Here is a 23,090-nt window from a genome sequence, read left to right on the forward strand (position 1 = left end):
TACATTCATTCATTCTCTTGACTTACTTTGGAATACTTTTTTTTTGATTGAGGAATGAAAATGTTTATTCTTATGTCACAACTATTTCAAATAATTTACATACATAAGATATGAATACTTACTCCTGGAAATCAAAGAATCATTTCCATATTTACTAACTGTTTATATTTTATAATTTTTTTTTTTTTTAGAAATTTGAAAGATCTGTATTTTGATACTGTTTCCTGCTCAATGTGAATTTCTGTGTTGTCTTCCGATACAATAGGGCTGTGAATGGTAGTATCCTATCATGATGCCTTACTAGTTTATGGTTGTGAATTTTATGTATTTTTAATGTCATTGATATGAAATGTTCAACACACCCATCCACTAATAAAGATTCTGATAAAATTCAAGATTTTTTTTAAAAATTTGATTTTATTACTACTTCCACTTATCAGACACACTAACATTCACATATACCAATACTGCAATAACTTACTCTAAGATATTATAAAACCTCTAGTAAAATTAATCTGTAATTTTTGTAAATATAATTTATAAACATCAAACATATGTATATAACAATCATAAATGAACAATACTGTTGGTTTTCAATGATTTACTGAGGGCATCAGAGACCTCCATGGCAGTTATACAGCTCTGAGCTGTCACTAAAATATCTTCTTTTCCTAAAAAATAAATATTTACAGTATGTTACAATATGACATCCATCCTTAAATGTAAATTGCAAAATCCACAAAAAAATATGACGAATTTGTGATCATGCATTGTTTGATTAGAGCAAGTTCATGCTTTGCTTTAAGGACAAGATCATAGGTTCAGATCGTGCTGTAAATGAGGAGACATCTTTTTGATTTAAATATCAGATGTCATCAATTTTGTTCAAAGCATGATAGGATAACATAGGGATGGTAATGAAATAGGTTTAAAAATATTTTGCTCAATATAAGGCTGCAGACTTAACTTTATCTTTGGTGTCCTTATGAGATGGGCATTAAAATTTTACATAATTGCTTTTTTACTCAGTAGGGTTATCGTACGTAGAATACTCAAGGTTAACAATGGATATCATTGATGACTAACATGGCTCAGAAATTCAGCCTTGTGACAAACGTGACCATTAAGGCCCATGGGCCTCCAATATACACATGTATCTGTAGATAATTAACATACCTTGGACAGCATTAATGAAGTGGTTTAACTCTGTAGGGAAACTGTCCATGTAGCGATCTAGAAATGTTTGTAGGAGAGGTTCCGATTTACAGGATTCCTGGGTAACTGTATACAACTCACTTGTCTTAATGCTCTGTGTCTGTATCAGTCCTTTGGTTCCCAACACCTACAGATACATGTTTATAGCTCTAGAACAGTCTAAACGTCTTCATGTTATACCCCTTTTACCCTCTGAGTTTTCTGACTTTCAGGCACGTAGTATAGTATCATTTTGAAAGGAGGGGGCAGTCGGAAAAAAAATTGACAACCTACCAGGTACATGTACCTGAAAAAAACCTTTGACAAGCCAAAAAAAAAATCCAAAACTCAAAAATCCTATATCGAGGGAGGGGGGGGGGGGATCCAACTTCCTTTCAAACATTTTCAATAGTGAAAAGTTATGTTTGGGAAAAAAGTGGGCCTTAATAGTGTCTTTTATGCATTTTTCTCAGTAGAGCAAGTGCTAGCATACAAAAAAGTCGACTTTTTTACTCAGTTCTAGATCGAGAGAGAAGGGTTACATGATGTCATTGTCTTAAAGTGGAAATGTCTTACTGACAGCAAGAAAATTAATGAAACTGCGTTATTTTTGCCAAGTACTAAAAGAAAACCTTGCCTATACATGTATTATTAAACATTATACTTATGGCATATAATTATATTTTTTTAATCATAATTTATGTGGAATTATAAATTACCTCAACTTTCTGCTCGTATCCAATGTTTGCTTCCCTAGTGGCTTCCATCTGTGCCATTACACCATTCGGAAAATTCAAAATGGCTGTCACAGAGTCAAAATCATCAAATGTTTGATAAAGTGCCGCATTGTCTGAAGAAATTGAACCAAATGCACAGACAGATGAGGGTTTTTCTCCTACTAACCAGCAAATGTAGTCAATATCATGGATGGCCATATCAAGGAAAATTCTACCTGACGGAAAACAATGACAAGTATAGTACCAGAAACAGATCAGAATTTTAGAAAGGGGCGGGGGGGGGGGTACAAAAGAAAATCTTTTTTTTTTTTTTTTTTTTCTTTCTTAAAAAGCAAAATCTAAAAAAGAATGTTTCTGGTTTTAACAACAGATTGCAAAAATAAACTTGCAAAGATGCACTCGATCCTTCACTTTATTCACTTGTGTATTAAAGCTTCATCTGTTTTATTCAATGCAGAATAAACCAATTTCGGGAACCTCAGAAGCTATGGTCAATATTTATTTTGGCATGGGTCTGTCCGACAGATCTTAGAAAATATTTCCTCAGTAAAATATGAGTCCTAATCAGCATCAGAAGCGTAGCGAATAGAAATTTGTATAGTTTCTTTATTGGCGGTTCTTGTAACAAAATCTTTAGAAACATCAATGATGAAAATTTAATTTTACTTTTGTTGTTCTTTAGATATTCCTTGGTCTGCCCACCTTCCCTGCTGGTAAATTTTACCACACGTAGCTTTCCAATTTCACCTTTCCTGTAACGGCTGTACAGAGTATAGAACTGTTTGTCAAAACGTCTGTCATAGAAAAGAATAGAATCTCATAATAAAACATACAAATAGCCATAAGTCTCTGACAAAACTGTAGCTCTACTGGTTTGTACTTATAACAAAGGAAGATAAAAATAGCACTCGGACTTGAAACTTTGCAACAGCAATAAATAGAATAATGATCCTTGGTTTATTAGTCTCTTTTTGTGGCAAGATTTATTGCAATCAGACTAAAACTTTAGGAGGAGTAGCCCTTTAAAAGAATTTTACAGAAATTTCGAATTTAGTAACCATGGCATCATCATTCAACAAAATTAAAAAAAAACAATAATGACAATTATGTATCTTAGTGTAGTCTACTTGTGTGCCAAGTTATATTGAAATCAGATCAAAACTGTAGGAGGAGTAGCGTTTGAAAGTTTTTCACAGAAATTTCTATTTTTAGTAACCATAGCAACATCGTTCATCGAAATCAAAAATTGATATATAGAATTATGTTTTTTAGTGTAGTCTACTTGTGTGCTAAGTTATATTGATGTAGGAGGGGTAGGGTTTTGAAAGTACTTCCCAGAAATCTTTATTTTTGTAATCATGGCAACACCGTTCATCGAAATCAAAAACTGATAAATAGAATTACGTAGCTTAGTGTAGTCTACTTGTGTGCTAAGTTATATTGAAATCGGACCAAAACTGTGTAGCGTTTTGAAAAATTGTTTACAGACGGACGGACGACGGACACCTTACTATCGCATAAGCTCTTCTGGTCTCTGAACAGTAGAGCTAAAACACAGGAAGTGATAAACAAGTGTAGGAAAACTGAAGCCTTTGAAAGAAACCATGTTATACCTATTTTAGTGGAATTTGTATTTTAGCGCTACACAATAATAATCACTACATAAAAATAGAATTCTTTATGTCTTGATTTACCTGTTGTAGGCGCAGAATAAAATCTTGTCATGGTTTCTCGCCACCTCGTAACACTCTTTTGTATCTAAAACTGTTAAAGTTAATGGCTTCTCGCACATCACATGTTTTCCTAAAAAAAAAAAGTTGATCACAAATTTGGCTGGAATTAAGCTGGAATACTAGTAATCATTCTGTCCATGCATTCATGTCAAGGACACCATGCAAGATTATATATTTTGGTATCTCGGCATTTTTAAAATTAGAGACACACTATAGTACAATGATTTTGTTTTTTATTAAAAATTGTCAAGTTTGTTGTAAATAAAATACATTTGAACGTTTTCTGTTAAAGAAAATGCAAAATCTGAAAGCAATCCACATCTCACAAGCCATGGGAGCGAGAGAATAACATTGGTTACATAGAGACAAAATAGTTTTATATAGAACAGAATATCTACATCTAACAATATATTATTCCAGATAAAAAATTACATTGTGTAAAAATGATTACTATAACGTATTATCTTAATCTAAAATTGGCCGCAAAATTAAGAATTTCCTTGTCCCCAGAGTTGAGTAATCAGAAAAAGAATTGTTCATTGTCTGAAGCTGAAAAAATTGCATTTTCTTTGGTTTTCATATTTTTCACATACATCATTATCAAAAAAAAAAAAAAAAAAAAAAAAACAAAACAAAACAAGATTTGTTTGTGAAACACTGATGCCCCCGTATGGCAACTTATAGCAAAGGTTAAACTTTCTCAAATGCAAATCAAATATGTTGGTACCCAAAGTAAGGTCTTGTCTTGAGGAATATACCTGTGAAATATGAGAGCCCTAGCAGCAACCATTGAATAGATATTGAAAAGGTTAAAGTTTTTCAAAAGTAAGTCAAATATCAAGGTCAAATGGTAAAAAATAATGGTGCCTAAGGAAAGACCTTCTCACAGGAAATATACTGGTGAAATATGAAAGCTGAAGCATCAATCGTTCAAAAGTTATGAACAAGGTTCAAGATTTCCAAAAGTAGGTCAAACTCCAAGGTCAAGGTCAATGGATTACAATTGTTGGTATCCATAGGAAGGTCTTGTCACAAGGATTACAAATGTGAAGTATGAAAGCTGAAGCACCAACATTCAAAAGTTATGGCCAAGGTTAAAGTTTTACAAAAGTAGGTGAAACTCCAAGGTCAAAGGGTCAAAGTTGTTGGTATCCAAAGGAAGGTCTTGTCACAAGGATTACACATGTGAAGTATGAAAGCCCTAGCTCCAACTGTTCACAAGTTATGGCCAAGGTTAAAGTTTTTCAAAAGTAGGTCAAATTCCAAGGTCAAAGGGTCAAAGTTGTTGGTACCCAAAGGAAGGTCTTGTCACAAGGATTACATATGTGAAGTATGAAAGCCTTTGCATCAACCGTTCAAAATTTATGGCTAATGTTAAAGTTTTTCAAAAGTAGGTCAAAGTCCAAGGTCAAGGTCAAAGGGTCAAAGTTGTTGGTATCCAAAGGAAGGTCTTGTCACAAGGATTACACATGTGAAGTATGAAAGCCCTAGCTCCAACTGTTCAAAAGTAATGGCCAAGGTTAAAATTTTGTAAAATTTTGTAAAACTAGGTCAAACTCCAAGGTCAAGGTCAAATATGGTGGTACCCAAAGAAAGGTCTTATCACAAGGAATACACATGTGAAATATGAAAGCCATAGCTCCAACCAATCAAAAGTTATGGGCAATGTTAAAGTTTTTGCGGACAGACAGACAAACAGACGGACGGACAGGGCAAAAACTATATATCCCCGAATCTTCGATACGGGGGCATAAAAAAATGGATTTCATCATCTATAGTGTTAGAATGACATCTGGTGCATAAGCGTTCTTTTCTAGGGATGTTGGTTAAACTTACCTACTTGAATTTTTAACCTGTGATAGGAAATTTTTAATTTGCATTCAGGTCATCTGTGAACAAAATTTTTATCTGCTTAAAAATAATTCTCACAACCCCCTTTTGTTCCGAGTTTCACATATGTACTACCATCAGTATAGTTTGTTGACTTGTATATCAATTTGTTATATAATGATAATAGTCTTATATGGTTCTATTGCGGGCTGATTCCCATAACATACTATTTCTCTCTGATATTCTGTTAATTGATTGTTTCGTAATTTGTGTTTAAATGCAAACTATGAATGCTTGCCAGTCACAAAAAGATTTTAATACATTTATAAGTTCCTTAATTAATGGATAATTTGGGACAAATTTTCAATCTCTACCACCTTTTTGATTAAAAATCTAACATCATAATGCATAATGGGAACTTTCCCTATTCAGACAATACTGCAAAATCTGTACTTTTTGTAAACACCATAGAGATATGTATTACTACTCTTAGCAATTTTACTATTCAAATTTCATGTTGTTGAAAATTAATGGATATATGTCCTTGTTTACAATCCTTGTTTACTGGTAGTGTATGTAGATCTGTATTAACATAAGTCTTACCTGCAGATAAGGCCCTTTTGATTATGTCGGAGTGAGATGGTGTTGGTGTACAAATTATAACAACATCAACCCTGTTAATATAAACAAATTATACGTAACAATGAGTGTAAATATATAAAAAGAGAAAAATGGTGATATTAATTTTTCCTGTCTAAAGAATTAAATGGAATTTATCTGAGCCCAGTTAACATCTAGATCTCATTGCATCTTACCAACTCCCTGTCCTTAAAGGAAACTTATAAGAGGCCCATGGGCCTTGATGGTCACCCGTGTGTCTAAAACACTGAGAACTGAGCCACCTGGATGTCTTTACCACGTTACTTACACTACTCTTCTATAAATTTATTGACAAAACTTTCAGCATTTTGTTTTGACTTCAAAGACCCTTTTTTAAGTTCCTCTGTTACTAAGAAAGCAAAATTATTTAATGTTACCACTAGAGAATTTCATACTTTTCCTTCCAGAGACCTTAACCAACCTTGAACGATTTCTCGATCCTCTGCATTGACGTTTTTAAATCGTTGGTAAGATTTTAATCAGAATTAACAAGCAATAACATTTAAATAAGAAGAAAATGAATCATAAGGATATATATCTTTACAATATAGCGTGCCTTTAATACTTGCTCAACTTAAAAAAAATGTTGAACAGTTCAAAGGTGCAAAGATGAACTGATACAAAAGCATTACCTGGGATCTTCGAACACCTTTTCACTAGCCTCGATATCGATCACTTCAGTTTCCCCTGTCAATCTATGTTTCTCTATCAGTTCATTCATCATACCATGTTGTGCAGGCACATCCACTAGCCATCTTATGGCCAGACGCCCATTGTCCACCATGTTCTTTAAATGGACCTGTCCGATTCTACCCACACCAAATAAAGCAGCACCAAGTCTCCGACTGCTGTCCATCTAAAATTTACGATTTGTACTGTAGAGTGTGTCAGATAAAGTTACTCAAGTACACTTACTTAAAACGAGAAAAATCTCGTACAAATCAAGGTGTCGTTATAAAAAGAACAATCTCGTTATGTCGAGAAAAGAAATAATGAGAAACGAATTGTCATTACAAGAAGACTCTCGTAATTTCGAGACAAGATATCGTATTATATAACGAGAAAAGACCTTGTGAATACGGGGAAAAAATCCCCCGGATACTTATGACAAGAGATCTTAAATATAGAAAAAGATCTCGTAAAATTGCGAAGAAAAAGTAAGGAAAAAATTAACCCCCCCCCAAAAAAAAGCAAACAAGTTTTGTATATATCATGAATAGTTTATACTTATGTTCGTCAAAGATACTCTTTACATAAACATAAATCCACAGCAGGATAAATGTGAACATATCTACTTTATTTATAGACTTCTAACATATAGACGAAGGGTTTGTTTATCAGACCAAAAATGTTGTTATTCAAGACTTTTAAAATCAATACATAATATAACTCGGAGGCGGATCCAGGGTTACCAACCGAGTAGAAGAGATGTGGGGGGGGGGGGGTGGGGGTGGGGGGGGGGATGGAATACTTACGTTTAAACTAGATATCATTGAGATGGTGGCCATATTAAAGGGCCCCGCTTTCAGAAACGAACATGAAAATGTAAGGTAGCTGAAAAGGGTTTATTTTGAAGAGGAACATTTGTGTACTATTAAGGGATGTGTTGTTTGAGTCTAAAGGGCTTCTATGTCATCCTTGTTATAATAAAAAAAATGGCACGAAAATCACGAGTGCTCCATACCCTTTATCAAAAAACGGCACAAAAATCACGAATGTTGCATATCCTCTATGAAAATTGTTGGATATCCTTAGCTGCAGAACTGAGCTCTCTGGTTGAGAAAATTCGGACAGATAAACCGGAGACCTACAGATCCAAGCATTGTAAAAACCTTGGATTTACGCCGCCGCTTTTTTGTCGCTCGCTTCGGGTATTATTTCATGTATTTTATGCATTCCCCCAAGCTACAAACGTGGTATCCGATAATAAATTACAAATTTTACTCCCATTCTTTATACTTTATATCTTTCAAGGGTTCCAAATGGCCCTCTGTGGTCTTGGAGTATCATTTATATTTTAAAGCCAATAAAGGTAAAAAAAAAATTCCATCCAAAACGTCCATGTTAGAAGTGAAAAAAGTTTTTAAAAGAACATCCATCTGCCGAGAAAATGTAAATAAAAAAGTCTGGAGGTTCAAGTATCATGTATATTCACTTGCCTATAAAAAAAACAATATGTGTGTTAAAAAATGAGATAAATAAAACCGATCGGGCGTGTTATTTTTAGCATTACACTAACATGGAGCTCGGACATGTCGGAATGCATTTTTTAAAACTGATACTCCAAGACTTCACATATGGTAGTCCGAAGTATCCGACGTTTTCCAGGCTTTTTTCACGGTTTTGATATTTTTTCCTGGCACGTAAAATATCAAAATCATGAAAAAAGCCTGGAAAACGTCAGATACTTCGGACTACACATATGGCTGTTTGGAATCGTTGAAAGGTAAATAAAGTGTCAGGAATGGGAGTAAAATACAATATAATTTATTATCGGATACCACGTTTGTAGCGTTGGAACGCATAAAATACAAGAAATAATACCCGAAGTGAGCGACAAAAAAAAAAGCGGCGGCGTATATCGAAGGTTTTTACAATCACAGGAGTTCGCAATTTTATCAATAAAGTCAATAAAAATCACTCGATTGACCAACGCATAGCTCATGGCTTGGTCAATCGAGTGATTTTATTGACTCTATTGATAAAACTGCGAACTCCTGTGTTACAATGCTTGGATCTGTAGCTCTCTTGTTTATCTGTCCGAATTTTCTCAACCAGAAGCTACAGTTCTGCAGCTAGCATATCTTCTATCAAAATATGGAAGGAAAATCACAAATGCTCTGTACCCTAAGTCAATTGGTAAAGTTTGAGGCTGACTGGACCTAAGGGAAAGAAATTATGCACCCAACAAAGATTTAAACAGAGAGGCTATTTTTGACCTTGACCCTTGACCTAGAAACTTTGGTTAAGGTCACTGCACATCCATTGACCAGTGGCACTCTGTGAGTGAAGTATGAGCCACATTGGACCAAAAGGAGAGAAGATATGTTCCGGACAAGGATTTTTCATAGAATTCTGCTATGACCTTAACCTTAGACCTAGAAACATGGTTTAAGGTCACTGCACACCCTTTACCCAAAGGCATTCGGGTGGTGAAGTATGAGCCAGATTGGGCAAGGGAGAGAGAAAATATGCTCCGGACAAGAATTTAAACAGAGAGGCTATTTTTGACCTTGACTTTTGACCTAGAAACTTTGTTTAAGGTCACTGCACATCCATTGACCAGTGGCACTCTGTGAGTGAAGTATGAGCCACATTGGACCAAGAGGAGAGAAGATATGCTCCGGACAAGAATTTTTTCATTTAATTCTGCTATGACCTTAACCTTAGACCTAGAAACATGGTCCAAGGTCACTGCACACCCTTTACCTGAAGACACTTTGTGGGTGAAGTATGAGCCAGGTTGGGCCAAGGAGAGAGAAGATATGCTGCGGACAAGAGATCTAGGACGGACAGAATGATCACTATAGGGCGCCCGCAGAGCGGGGCCCTAATAAAAAAATGTACTCGGCATTCGAGGTGGTAGTTTGTTATGTGCAGTATTTAGTTAATCTGTACAGATTTGTATTCTTACAGATTTTTTTTTTTATATATAAAAGCGATATTGTGTGTGGGGGGGGGGGGGGGGGGGGTTAATCACCACTGCCAAAATTTACTCTGTATAATTCATTTTTAAACAAGTATATGTTCCAGCCTTTGGATCAAATAAGATATGATTTATCTAATGTAATATCTGTGCAAATCATACACTTTTCAATATTTTCTCATTCTTCTGTCTATGATTTCCGTTAAATAACCGTATTTTCATGTTTTCTCTTTTCAAATCTTTTTACATAAAGATTGTGGCACTTCAAAATGATGATCAGTGAGCTCCTTAAGGCAATAACGCAATGTTATAAGCGGATTTATACATTATCATTAGTAGATACAATGCAAGAAACTGTTTTCAAAATTGATAACAATCATATACCTTGAAATCAGGATTGATCATCCAAGAACTTATCCGTCCAGCTTACACACTAAATTTCTAATATTAAGGAAGAGACATACTGTATAATGTGAATGTCCGTTACAAGATTTTGTAAGCGGAATAGGCACGTACACGTATCCTTCACCGGTATTACAGCTCTTTACTTTCCGTGCTGTGTACGGTCATGAACCTTGTAAATATGTTCATTACTGAATAAAGGTAAAATTAGTGAACTTAAAGGTACACCGTATATTTTATGTGAATCATAAAAATAGAATTCTAAAGTAATTTGAACACGATCGCTCTTCTGAAAAAGGGATACAGTACCCACTGTCCAATCCGACAACTGTGCAATCCGGCACACTGGACTTTCCGACCTCATATTTTATTCTCAAAAATTTCTTTAAATTTTATATAGAACAAAACACTGTATATTCCGACCACTGTACATTCTGAATTCCGGCGCTTTTTTGTCATCAAAACTAGATAATTACATTATGATTTCACCTGGGTAATCCGACATAATTACACGGGTGTTCCGTAATAAGCCGCAGGCCAGGTGACATGAATGCCCCGTTTGGCCACAAGATTGGTCTACTTAAAGAGTTGTTAATTACATGTAAGTTTGAAAGTGTTTATGTAAGCGTTAAATGATCAGTTTTTTAATTAAAAAATTAGGCAATCAATTCTCTTTGTTGTTATCAGTTTTATTCTCGCATTTAAGAAATAGCATCCACGCGACAGAAAATAAAAAGAGTACATGATATTTTGATTCCATTAAGATTTTTAGCTTGAAATTAAAATCAAACATGCAGTCAATCCTTCATAAAGCCATGTCCCGAAAAAAAAAGAGTACGGCGAACGTAACATGTAGACAATACACAAGTTGAATGGTACATCTTGTCTAAAAGAAAAAGTTTCATTTCAGGGTTAATATACACTGAATTAAGCAAGGCTGTGCACATAAAGGATTTGCCGGAAGCAAAAATACCGCTTTAAGTTGCCCATTCAATTTTAAAATATTACGATTGTTTGATAAAAATCACAATGTTTTAGAGTTAAGTAGGGTCTGTATATATATACACTGAATTAAGCAAGGCTGTGCACATAAAGGATTTGCCGGTGTAAAGACGAATAATGACCCCCATAGAATAATGACCGGGGGGTCATATTTCAACGACAAAAAATGACCCCCCAGTCGTAGAAAAAATTACTTTTTTGTAGAAAAAGAGACCTAGGGGTCATTTTTTTATGTGTGCGTCCTATAAAAAATTGACCCCCGTTGAAAAATGACCCCCTTTCCAACAGAATGCATGATACAAAATTTATAACGGGTGATTGATGCCAAGGTTTGAACCTCAATGTCTGATATTCTTCTTTATGCCCTTTTTGACCAACACTGGACGAACGCGCAATTAAAGTGCTATAAACCGCATTACATTTACCAGCATATTTCTATCTTTTAAGCCTATTGTGTTCTCAGCACATATTGAAAATCGCAAAATGGCTACTATTGGTTATAACTGTTCACGCGATATCCCTTTATGACTGTCTTCCATTTGTTTCATATTTGGATATTTGACTGATTATAGACATTCATAGCTAAATAACGGACAAGCTGGATGTTCTGGCTTTTCATTGGTAAATATGTCTCCCAAAGTAATCAGCATTCTTGAGTAGGATCAACTTTTTTAAAAAAAAAAAAAAAATGAAGGAAAAAAAAGAATGAGATAAGTTTTCAGAAATAAGTACGGAAAGTTATGCAATATAATATATATGTATATTTTGAATGACATAAAAAGTCTTGCAAATGAAGTAGAATGTATCGAAAATGACGTAACAACCCGTGCGAACGACATACTGTGGATATATATATTTTTTAATGAAAAAATGGTTAAGATAACGAACACTGATGATTTTAAAATATCCACAAGCAGTACAATTTTGTTAACAGAGCATAAAAAAGGACCCCCGAAAATTGCAGAGGTGGGATCAGGTGCCTAGAAAGAGTAAGCATCTCCTGTTGTCCCGTCACACCCGCCTTGAGCGCTATGAATAAATCAGGTAAACGGGACATTCCGTTGTCGAATTTAGTATAAAAACAAGGGCCAAACAATTGATCCAATTATAGGTTTTATTTGTTGACAGAGTCATTGATACGACCATTGAATCTACGAAATGCTGACTTTAAACGAGGTTGTTGAAACCCCTGTAACATCAACTTACATGTATCTGTCAGTAGCCTGCCTCGATTTAAAAATTAATCGTGCTCTTGGGTATCGAATAAGTTGGTAGATGTAAACATTATATGCAAATGATTGCAGAATATTACTTCATAAATAAGGAAAATTGACAATAGAAAAGGCTGAAGTCATCCCGTTTGTCAGACAATTTTAGTTGTTAGTTGGTCTTTATCGTCTATAGTCAGTAGAACGTCCAAATATGAAGCATACGTGACAAACATAAGAATTTAAAATTTCTGCAAGTGTGAAATATATACAATCTTATAATGTGCATTCAATTTTATTTATAAACAGTGGTCTACTCCGTAGGAATTTCTTTTCAGGTATATAGAAGTAATACGTACAGGAGAATCCCAGTAAAATGTACATTCAAGTCTGTTACAATGTAACATGGTCGTCTGAGAATAGGATACATTAAGAGGAATATTTTTTAATCCACTTTAAAACAGTGATACATTTGTCAAATCGATATCGAAATATTTTCAATACAGTGTATATTGAAGTAGATAAATGTTTTCAATTTATAATTAAACACAGACTATTTTATTGACCTTCAAGGTGAATACATGTATAAGGATTTATTTTTCCTACACTGAACTAAAAATAGATTGAAAACAATTCTGAAAAGTTATTTCACCTGCATCTCAATTCTACTCAAGTGAACATAATATTAAGACACAAAGAATCGGAGAAGAGGGAGGGATTGTTCCCCCTTTTCTGAATGTAAATTTTAGCAATTTCTAATTTGAAAATGTTCATTGAAAGTCTTGTAACCACCCCCTCTTTCTTATACAGTAAAGTAAAAAAAATCTCTCCTACTTGTGTGAACAAGATGAACATAACATTCAGGCACATAGAATCAGGGATGGGGTGTCCACCCCCTTCCATTTCCATGAACGTATCTTTTTTTTATTTTTTCGCTTGAAAATGGTCATTGCAAGCCTGGTTGTCCTACCCCCAACTTTTTGATACAGTACAGTAAAAGAAAATCCCACTTACATCAATAAACTTTTTAAGGAGTACATCAAAGATATTTTTAACTAAAAGTATTTTTTGCCTCTTATAATGTGCCATTTCCTCTTTCGATGCTATGCCTGACATTTATTTTTTTCTACATTGCATCAAATGCAAAAATAATACTGGTTATGCTTGTGTTAACTCCCTGTCTTTCACTGTGTTTGGTTAGGACTTGAGCAAATGTAAACAAGAAACTTGACATGTCTCCTTAATCAGTTTGTATCAATTTAATCGTTGAATCATATAATAAAACAATTATTGCTGTTTTTTCTGTCAGGACGATCAGTGATTTTCCACCATCGAAAAACAATGCTCTCCTCTCCCTTTGGACTCGATAAATCTTCATTCTACGGGGGTCATTTTTCTTCACGTGGGGTATGCAGGTTTTTAGAGTGATGACACTTTTTCTACGGACAAAAGAGTCATTTTTCGACGTCGAATAATGACCGGGGGTCATTTTTCGCCGTTGAATAATGACCGGGGGTCATTATTCGACGTCGAAAAATGACCCTCAGTCATTATTTTATGGGGGTCATTATTCGTCTTTACACCGGAAGCAAAAATACCACTTTAAGTTGCCCATTAAATTTTAAAATATTACGATTGTTTGATAAAAATCACAATGTTTTAGAGTTACGTCCGGTTTGTATGAAAAGTCGCGTGACGGTATTAATACCACAGTCTAGCTATGTTGAGAAGTAAACAGTAGAGAAAATTCGGAGAGAAATGTAGTGTAGAAAAAATAAAAATAATACCACTGTGTAAAGAAGGTACATGTAAACGAAATATTTACTTAACCATCTGCTGCTTTAGTAAAATGCTAAAAATTAAATTTCAACATCTCGAAGCGATCGGCAGTTCCATCTGCTTTGTCCATTAACAAAACAAACATCGTATATTATTACAGAGTTTACTAATGCTCAAAGAGATGCTAATTAACGAAGGTATATTTTATACAACAAAGAAACACACAATTATGCAAACGTTTTGACAATTAAATACACGTGTACTCTAAACCTAATGAAAAATGGTTTTTGAAGTCATTTGACACCAATCATAACGCTCAGAAATATTCAACACTGGGTAATCCGACACACTGTCTAATCCGACATTGATTTTATTTCCCGCAGCATGTCGGATAAGACAGGTTTCACTGTATATATACGAACTCGTCACATAATGCAATTTTCGCTGGTTTTACTGATAATTTAAAATCCCTTTTACACTTTAAAATGAAAGGTTCAATTATAAATGTAACTGCGTGACATACTGCACTTACAAATATACATTGTATCTGGAATCCCTACTTAAATGCACTGAGCTTAGCAACTCAATTCTATTTGCAGATGATTAAAAAAATAACAAATTTTTTCTGTTTACAAACATGTTTGAAAGGTGTTTTGGATGGGATTTCGATTCTTTGGTTGTCATTTTACTATTTTGCAGGATTTTTTAGGAACTACTACAAAAGGGACTGGCGATTTAAAAGAGGAAGCCGCTTTACTTCACGGTGTATTCGGTTTTATTAAAATATATTAAGGCTGTCTAATTCCAACCATAATTGAAGGACATTTTTGTAAGAGCACCTAGATAGTAGTTGTATAAATCCTACGATTGTCGTATAGACAACACGATATATTAGCCGAGCCACACAACAAGTCGTGTACGATTCCTTCACGAATATAATACCTCTCAGGTCTCTTTGCAATAATCATCATTAAAATCATGATTAAAGAATGTGAAACAAAAACGCCAAAGAGCCATTCTCGTTTTATGTATAAATAATTCAAAATTTCCGGCAACACTCACATCTGTAGCTCACTGATCTGAAGATATTGGGATGGACGGCTACAGAGCTACTGTTTCATACGTAAAAAAATACATGGATAACATGGTATTAACCTTGTGTTTCTATCTTCTTTCACTGCTCTACAATAAAACATTAATTGATACAACCATTTTAATATTTTCCTGGGCCTTAAAATTTACATTGTACCGATTTTTTTTTTTTTTTTTTTTTGCGCAGTATTCCATACTTTTTGTGCGCAATATTTACTTTTTTTGAATGAATGAAACTATAGCTTTCTGGTCATTTAATCAGACCAGTACTATTGAGCTACAGATCTGCAGCTACCAACTGGGGGTGGGGGGGGGGGGGGCAGACCAAACCAGGATTCAAACTCTAGACAGGTGCTATATCAGCTGAATTATCTAGTCATTTGGAAACGAGCCTGGCCACTCCAGTTCTTCACTCCTCCATTGTTTTTTTTAATCTTATTGATAGAATTAACTGTGATGGAATAATTCATCGTCTCAATTCTTTCGAAGAAAAGTGAGTTAAAAATACAGGGTATGTATCATGTTTATTTCTACAGTCTACCATGTGGCCCGATGGTTTAAATGTTGTAAATTTAAAGCAGAACAGATCCCAGTAGGGTTTTTTTCATCGATAAATTACACTCAGAATGCAGTGTATTAAAGGTAGAGACGGTAATCCGAAGTGAGTAGTTCTAAATGTTTATCGATCAGAATTATACTGTTGTATTTAAAAGACTTACACTAATAGGTAATGATTTAGAACAATACTTATACATAGACATCTTTGTTTTAGATGTAAAGGATACAAGGAGCTTTATTTATACCAAACGGTTTCTTCCGATCAAGAACACAGCGCTTATTTTTCACCGGAATCTATTTCTATTTTTCGTGCTCTCGTGACAACCTCTTTCTTCCTTAATAAAACCATTTTGAAGGCTACCATAAAGTATATATTATAGACACAAAAACTTTTAAAACAGAAGAGAATACAAGTGAAAAGTACACGTTCTTGCTTAGTCAGCTAACAGACAACATAACGGTATTGTCCGTATGCACACGGCTTATTACAGACTTTCCCCCAGCGTCACCAGTATCTATACCCTGTATATATTGACGCAGCATCTTGTGCTCCTGACACACTCTAATACTTAGTCCACGATGTACCGACTGCTGCTGGCTGTATTGGGATTAGCAAACTTTCCCTATATTCGCACTTGCTGCTCCCCAGATGTGCTCCAAGGCACTGCCATGTATTATGGATATATTGTCAAGGAACAAAAGCCTTATCAGGTACGATTTTGTTAAATAATATTGAATTGATATCATTTTTGTATAATAAATTAGTTTTGTTATTTCACCATTGGTTTACCTTTAAAATTTGAGTTTTTGTTTTTAGAATATGATAAAATTTTACTACGACGCGGATGAAAAGAAAATAGCAATGATAACGAACACCATGGGGAATATGACAGATCAGGTTAGAGACATATACGACTACTCAGCTAGAAAACGTTACGTCATAACCAACAACAACACCTGCAACGTAACGGAACTAGAAAATCCCTTCGAAAAGATCTGTGTTCCCTCTAGCGCAAATTTTATGGGTTCCACTAACCTTGGGAATAGCAAGGCTAATATGAGCGTCGATATGTACAGAATGAATGTTAAAAAGGGCAAAATGTCTGGCCAGGCAGATATAATGGTGACACCGATGGAGGGGGGCGAGTGTACCTTGGTAGGAGTGGTGATGAACGGGGAAAAGAATGGAGATTTCCAGATGACAGAAACGTCTATTTATATGAACTTTACGTTTGAAATACCCGACAAATCTGTATTCGAACCACCGAAACAATGCTTTAAGCACAATAAAATGGAAAGCATCCTCTTCGAAGTTTTAGGAGGAATTCGAAGAGAAATTTTTATTTGGTAGAATCCAGAAAAAAAACTTTGGTTTCAAAATCATTTCAAGGCTACTGAAAACGAGACACATTTCATGAATATATTGGTTGAACCAGTTCTTGAGTAAAGGAAATAGTGAAAGAAAGTGTTTAAAATCCGGCCATTGTGATGTACACGTAAATTATGCAGCTTTTCCGAGACCTATAAGAAGACACTGAGCATAAACTGTCAGAACTGTCTAAATGTAACCCCCCTCCCCTCCCCCCCCCCCAAATAAAAAAAAAAAACTACCGATAATAATTGTAGACTGTTGTACATAAATTTAATAGTTCATGTTGTTCCTGCATTTATTAATATATATATGGAATGGGATAAATTCTGATTAAAATTAATCTTCATTCTTATTTGTATTCATTCATGTAAAACACAGAATATTAGGAATAAATATTGCCAGTAACATAAATTTTCGTTATGATTAATCAATCAAACAATAAATATTAAACATCACCCTGAATAATTCTTTAACTGAGCGTAGGTTAATAAGGGTGAAATGTGGCAGGTAGGGCTGAACGGGTATATACTATATCTGATTTCCTGGTATAGGACCAAACTTTGGCATATATATATATATATATATATATATATATATATATATATATATATATATATATATATATATATATATATATATAAATAACTGTAATGAACAAATATGAACGAGTTACAGGATCAAAGTAGTCTGACATGCCATGTGTGCACAATGGTAAGATTTATTGGATGCTTTGTTTTGAACTTATTTTATTGAATAAATCAAGTGATCGAAAACAAGTTCTAACAACTCACTGATTCCTTTCCTTAGCTATCGCAATACCTCATGCAAAATTATACATAGGACTGTGAATTTTACAAGAAATACAGGTGGAATTTTGTTGGATAACATAAAGCAATATCAAATCTACAGGTTTCACAAATAAATCTATGTATAGCATTGTCGGATGCCTCAGATATGGATGAAACTGTGAAATTAAGGTTGGGCGCAGCAGATAACAAAAATACTTAATATTTCACACAACGGGCTTCCATATGCTTACAATCGATCGTCATAAGACATAAATAATTTAGGTGATCTGTTGTCTGTAAACAATAAATAAGTCTTTCATAAGTTAAAAAAAAGTAATCACATGTAGTTCAACTAATTCTTTTGTGTGTTATATGCTAAGCACGATTCTGTTATAAATCAAATATTACGGAAACTTGGATAAATGAGCACCATTTCGACATCTAGAATTTTATGTAACCTTTAAACAATGTAATCATAAACCCCAAAATACAATGGAATTCTTGCTTTGGGAGGAATATGGCGATTTTTGTCGACATTACTAGAAATCCTCGTTCCATTGTGAATGTTCCAAACTGCCGAATGATTAAATGCTGGTTCTATCTTATGCATGTATCTTCAATTTTTAAATACGTACCTCGTTATAAACTTTAAAAAAAAGTTATGTACATGTATCATTCCTTTGCATTGAGAGTTAAGATATTCTTTTTGTTGAGAGAAGTTTATATTTACCTTTCTTCCGGTTTCCAGATACACTAGTAAGTCAAGGTAGATTTATGCGTGTACATAGGCAGGAGATAACTCAAGATATTTTATTTATTTATCATTGCTAGGCTGTTTAATGTACCTAGACATGTTAATTTGTCTTATGATATAGAAAATCTACCCCTTACTATGAGTAAGTAATTTATTTAAAGTGACAAGTGTTCATGCACATGTTATGTTTACAGCTTAAAAATAAATCAAACATCGGGCCCATCGGGCCTATATGCAACTTTGAACACAAAAGAATCTGGGAGAATAAGACGAACCATATGCCCATGCCCATTTTTCGGCTATGCAAGAACATTTATTGGAAAAAAATCTTTCAATTGTTCGAATTTACTTAAGCATTTTAATGTTTACAGTAGTTCTCAAAATGATATTTATATTCTAAACAGTTGACTTTCATTTACTGTCAAAAGTGTCTAACATGGGTAGGGACTTCTGTTAATTAATCTGCATATTGAGTGTTACCACTTATTGTGGAGATATTATAAAAATGTTAACATTGTATATAATGATAGTGGTGATATAGAAGCGCTTGTAGTAAAAATAAATAAAAACGGGAATAAAAGTATTCAAATATCTATTCTAATTTTTATCCGACATTCTAAATAATTTACTGTAAATGAGTTCATTACTACATACATATATATATATATATATATATATATATATATATATATATATATATATATATATATATATATATATATATATATATATATATATATATATATTATCGATCGTTATGTAGGCATATGGCTCGGCTTATCCCCCCAGTTTCTTTAAATACAATACTTAGAGAAGAAAAGAGCACTACGTTAAGAGATAAACAAAAAAGAAATACCTGAAAAGATACATTAAATTGAAATAAATACTTTGCAACCTGTCAAGGATAGTTTGAAATTATATGCTGAAAAGGAAAAAGAAACGAATGGTAACATAATATAAGGAAAGTTTTTGACTGTCTGGTCGGAAATTTTGGTGTTCAGAATTACTCGACCGTGAAATGTATGACATCATGTAGGGAACGTGGTAAAAAGCTAAAAAAAAAAAAAAACACACACACACGTGCATATTGATGATGACAGGTTTATCCACACAACTTGTACTACCACTTGATGCACTGGAGGTAAGCACGTACATCGATTTTCGATATTTAGAGACAATTTTCAAGAATTTATTGCAATCATGATACGACTGACGGAAGTTCCATGGGGGTATAGTTACATCCACTGAATATTTTCTCCTTTTATTTCTAAAAAAAAAAAAACCATTGACGTTTATTAGTTCATAAACAACACTAGGCATATCACCTATACAGATTTCTTGATCAGTGGCTGTTCCATCAATGAAACGTACTATGACGTACTTATCAATAATTCAATAATTAATTTTTTAATCCTACTTTAAATGATTATTTATACAGATATAAATATAAACAATAAAATGTCTTCCTTTGGTTATTAGTATGGGAACTTAACGTCGCAGCTATTGCAGAAAAAATTTACATACGTATTTTCTTCTACAACAGCTGAGACATTAATTCCCGTACTAACTACCAAAGAAAGCATTTGGTAAGTAGAGAAAAAAGCAACAACAGGTTGCTGTACATCTTGTCCGTCGTTAGGATTTTAAACCAACATTGACGATGGTTGCATGGCGCATTACAACGTCAAGATAGATTGGATTATTCACCCTGCCTCCCGTATAATCGCCATCTCATAACCACTAAAACCGCGATTAATACAGTAGGTCATGATCATCACTACATTCACCCATAAACTTAAAGAAACCGATTCCGTAATCTTGGTTTGTGAGCTCGTCAACTTTACGTCGGTGTTCTTACTCGTGCACACGTGCGTCGTATGTCTATTTTTACAGCATGTTTACCCTCGGCCCAATGTAGCCAGAGTTTGTCAAGACTTTCTCTCACACATTCATATTAACCCACTCGACTGGCCTCCGTTAAGTTCATCTGTGGGACAAACTGGACGGTAGGGCTTGAAGGCGTCGGAAAGCCGAAGCGACTCTCCACCAGCTAAGGACTGCATTACCGGAATGGTTGGATAAAATTCGTATGAGAAAGACAAATGTGAACATCAGGCAGAGGAGAATCAAGGCTGTGAAAGATGCGCGAGGGAGGCATAGGAAATTTTTATTTTCAATTTTGGGGGTACCGTCAGTAATTCAGTAACTTATAAATTATCAGTCAAATACAAATATGGAATTTTGTTACCTGTTGACTAAATATGAGTTTAAATGTTAGATTGAAATACTGGAAAATACATTTGGAAAAATAGCATTAAATTACTTCAAAAGTTTATCCTTCGTTTATTTTTCCTTTTAGTATAATATACTTGTATGTAGTACATCCATATCCGACCATGCTAGCATTTGGTTACAACCAGTGTTTTCAAAAAGATTTGACCGATATTCAGAGTGCATTCAAAGGACAGTGCAATAAAATGTTTTTCGTCTTCTACACTATTTCCAGAGCAAACGGTACTGATTCGATCTTCAACAGGTTCGCCGTGATATCTACTCGTCTCTATTCGTAATGGTAAAATTCCACATCGCCAAAATGAGCGCAAATATTAAAGCATATCAAGTACAACATAATTTTCCCAACCAAAAAATTGTTTAAAAATATATTTTGGAATACTGAAAATCTCATTGCCCCCAAGGTTTGAATAATAATTGTGTATTTTTGATTGAGCTATACTTATAACTACATTTAGCTTTGACATATAGTAATAATCTAATTCTAGATGATGTAATAGTTCTTTCAAATCCCTATACATGTACCTATTGTAATCAACTTCAAATACATTTCTTGTAATTCGATCATTGTCAGAGGATAAAATTCCAATATCTGATTACATTTATCCAACGTCTATATTGACTGGGTATCCATCCAGTGTCTCCATAAACAGCCAATGTATAGGTGCAAAGCGGTGTTCCCCAATGAAATACTGAATAGCACTGTTTTGAATATTATCCATTTAATGGATTTTTTTTTTGAATCCCAAGACACTGGATGCATAGTCCAAAACAGGTATTAAACAAGAGTAAAATAGTTTTTAATAAGCATCAAACCTGAAATTTTTATTACAATGAATTGAGGATATTATTTTCCCAACAACACGTCACCCCTGCTTTAGCGAGATTCTCTGCATTTTTCATGAAATTACCAGTGTATACATCTAAACGTTATACCAAAATACACCTGTTTCTAACTTATTTAATCCGATAGTGAATTCAACATTGGTTGCTTTTCACCTAGTTTTATGAAAATGTATACACTGAAAAGGATTTGTTGGTGTTTATATGAATTCTCCAAGTCTGCACCAGCTATGTAGTTGGTTTAACATACTTCTAGTAAGAAGTAAATCTTCTGAAGACTTGGTCATTAAAGCAATGTCATCTGCGTAGCTTACGGTTGAACTAGTTCTGGTCCTAAATTAAGATTATTAATATCCTTTGCCAGATCATTAATGAAAATTGAAAATAAGGTTGGGGATAAATTACCTCCCTGTTTAACACCAGTTTTGGATCTAAACCATTTTGCGAGTTTACATTTACTCGTACACACAATTCTGAGCTTTGATAAATATTTTCTATTGAGTTATAAATTTTACCATCTATATTATGTAACAAAAGTTTATAAAGCATCATATCTCTATAGTTAAAATCAAAACATTTTTGGAGATCAATAAATGCAGCATAGAGATTTTTATTATTTTTGACTTAACTACTCAAAGTGAATAAATGGTCTTCACGCGATCTATCCTTTCTAAAACCGTTTTGTTCGTCTGCTAGGATGTCGTTTTTCTCTAAATAACTCATAATTCTTTTGTTCATAAGAGATCTGTAAAGTTTGCTAATACATGGCAACAGACTAACTCAGCGGTAATTCACTGGAACACGTTTGTTTGACGAAGGATCCTTAAGAATAGGACAAATTATCGCTTTCCGCCACTCCGAGGGAATCATACTTGTATCCAAAAATTGCTGGTAAGGATAACGTATTATGTTGATGACTACTGGATATTTCAAAACTCTGTAAGGAATTTTGTCGCACCCATAAGCGGACCTAGATTTTGCACGCATCACTATATCAGATAATTCCTGAATAGATATATCATAATTTATTTCTTTGTTACACTGGTGAAAACTATATGTAAGATGGAAAAAATAAGAGAAAGAAAGAGAGAGAGATACAGATACTTCAGGTGATAAATTAATTAATAACCTCATTTATTTGCATGGGAGAGGTTTACTCTCCTACTGCTGATCAGAGCTCTTTGATTTTGCTAAGATTTA

General features: G+C 34.0%; 2 protein-coding genes across 3 annotated transcripts; one reads left to right on the top strand and one right to left on the bottom strand.

The window, feature by feature from the left end:
* Positions 1-551: 551 nt before the first annotated feature.
* On the bottom strand, positions 552-10,233 carry LOC133171761 (myo-inositol 2-dehydrogenase-like). 2 transcript variants are annotated; one of them, XM_061306559.1, is made up of 8 exons: positions 10,185-10,233; positions 6,787-7,010; positions 6,098-6,168; positions 3,626-3,734; positions 2,598-2,725; positions 1,914-2,146; positions 1,177-1,342; positions 552-671 (listed from the first exon to the last, which is right to left on the bottom strand). In XM_061306559.1, the coding sequence occupies exons 1-8, from the start codon at positions 10,203-10,205 to the stop codon at positions 568-570; spliced, it is 1,056 nt and encodes a 351-aa protein (XP_061162543.1). In that variant the 5' UTR covers positions 10,206-10,233; the 3' UTR covers positions 552-567. The 2 variants fall into 2 exon arrangements, with proteins under 2 accessions (XP_061162543.1, XP_061162544.1); XM_061306560.1 differs by lacking the exon at positions 2,598-2,725 and having other exon boundaries at positions 1,914-2,142.
* Positions 10,234-16,391: 6,158 nt separating this feature from the next.
* On the top strand, positions 16,392-17,559 carry LOC133172654 (uncharacterized). The gene is made up of 2 exons (XM_061307594.1): positions 16,392-16,552; positions 16,659-17,559. The coding sequence occupies exons 1-2, from the start codon at positions 16,421-16,423 to the stop codon at positions 17,190-17,192; spliced, it is 666 nt and encodes a 221-aa protein (XP_061163578.1). The 5' UTR covers positions 16,392-16,420; the 3' UTR covers positions 17,193-17,559.
* Positions 17,560-23,090: the final 5,531 nt, after the last annotated feature.

Source organism: Saccostrea echinata, unplaced genomic scaffold, assembly GCF_033153115.1.
Source record: "Saccostrea echinata isolate AGI-Se365-2 ecotype Australia unplaced genomic scaffold, CSIRO_AGI_Sech_v1 ptg000054l, whole genome shotgun sequence".
NCBI lineage: Eukaryota > Metazoa > Mollusca > Bivalvia > Ostreida > Ostreidae > Saccostrea > Saccostrea echinata.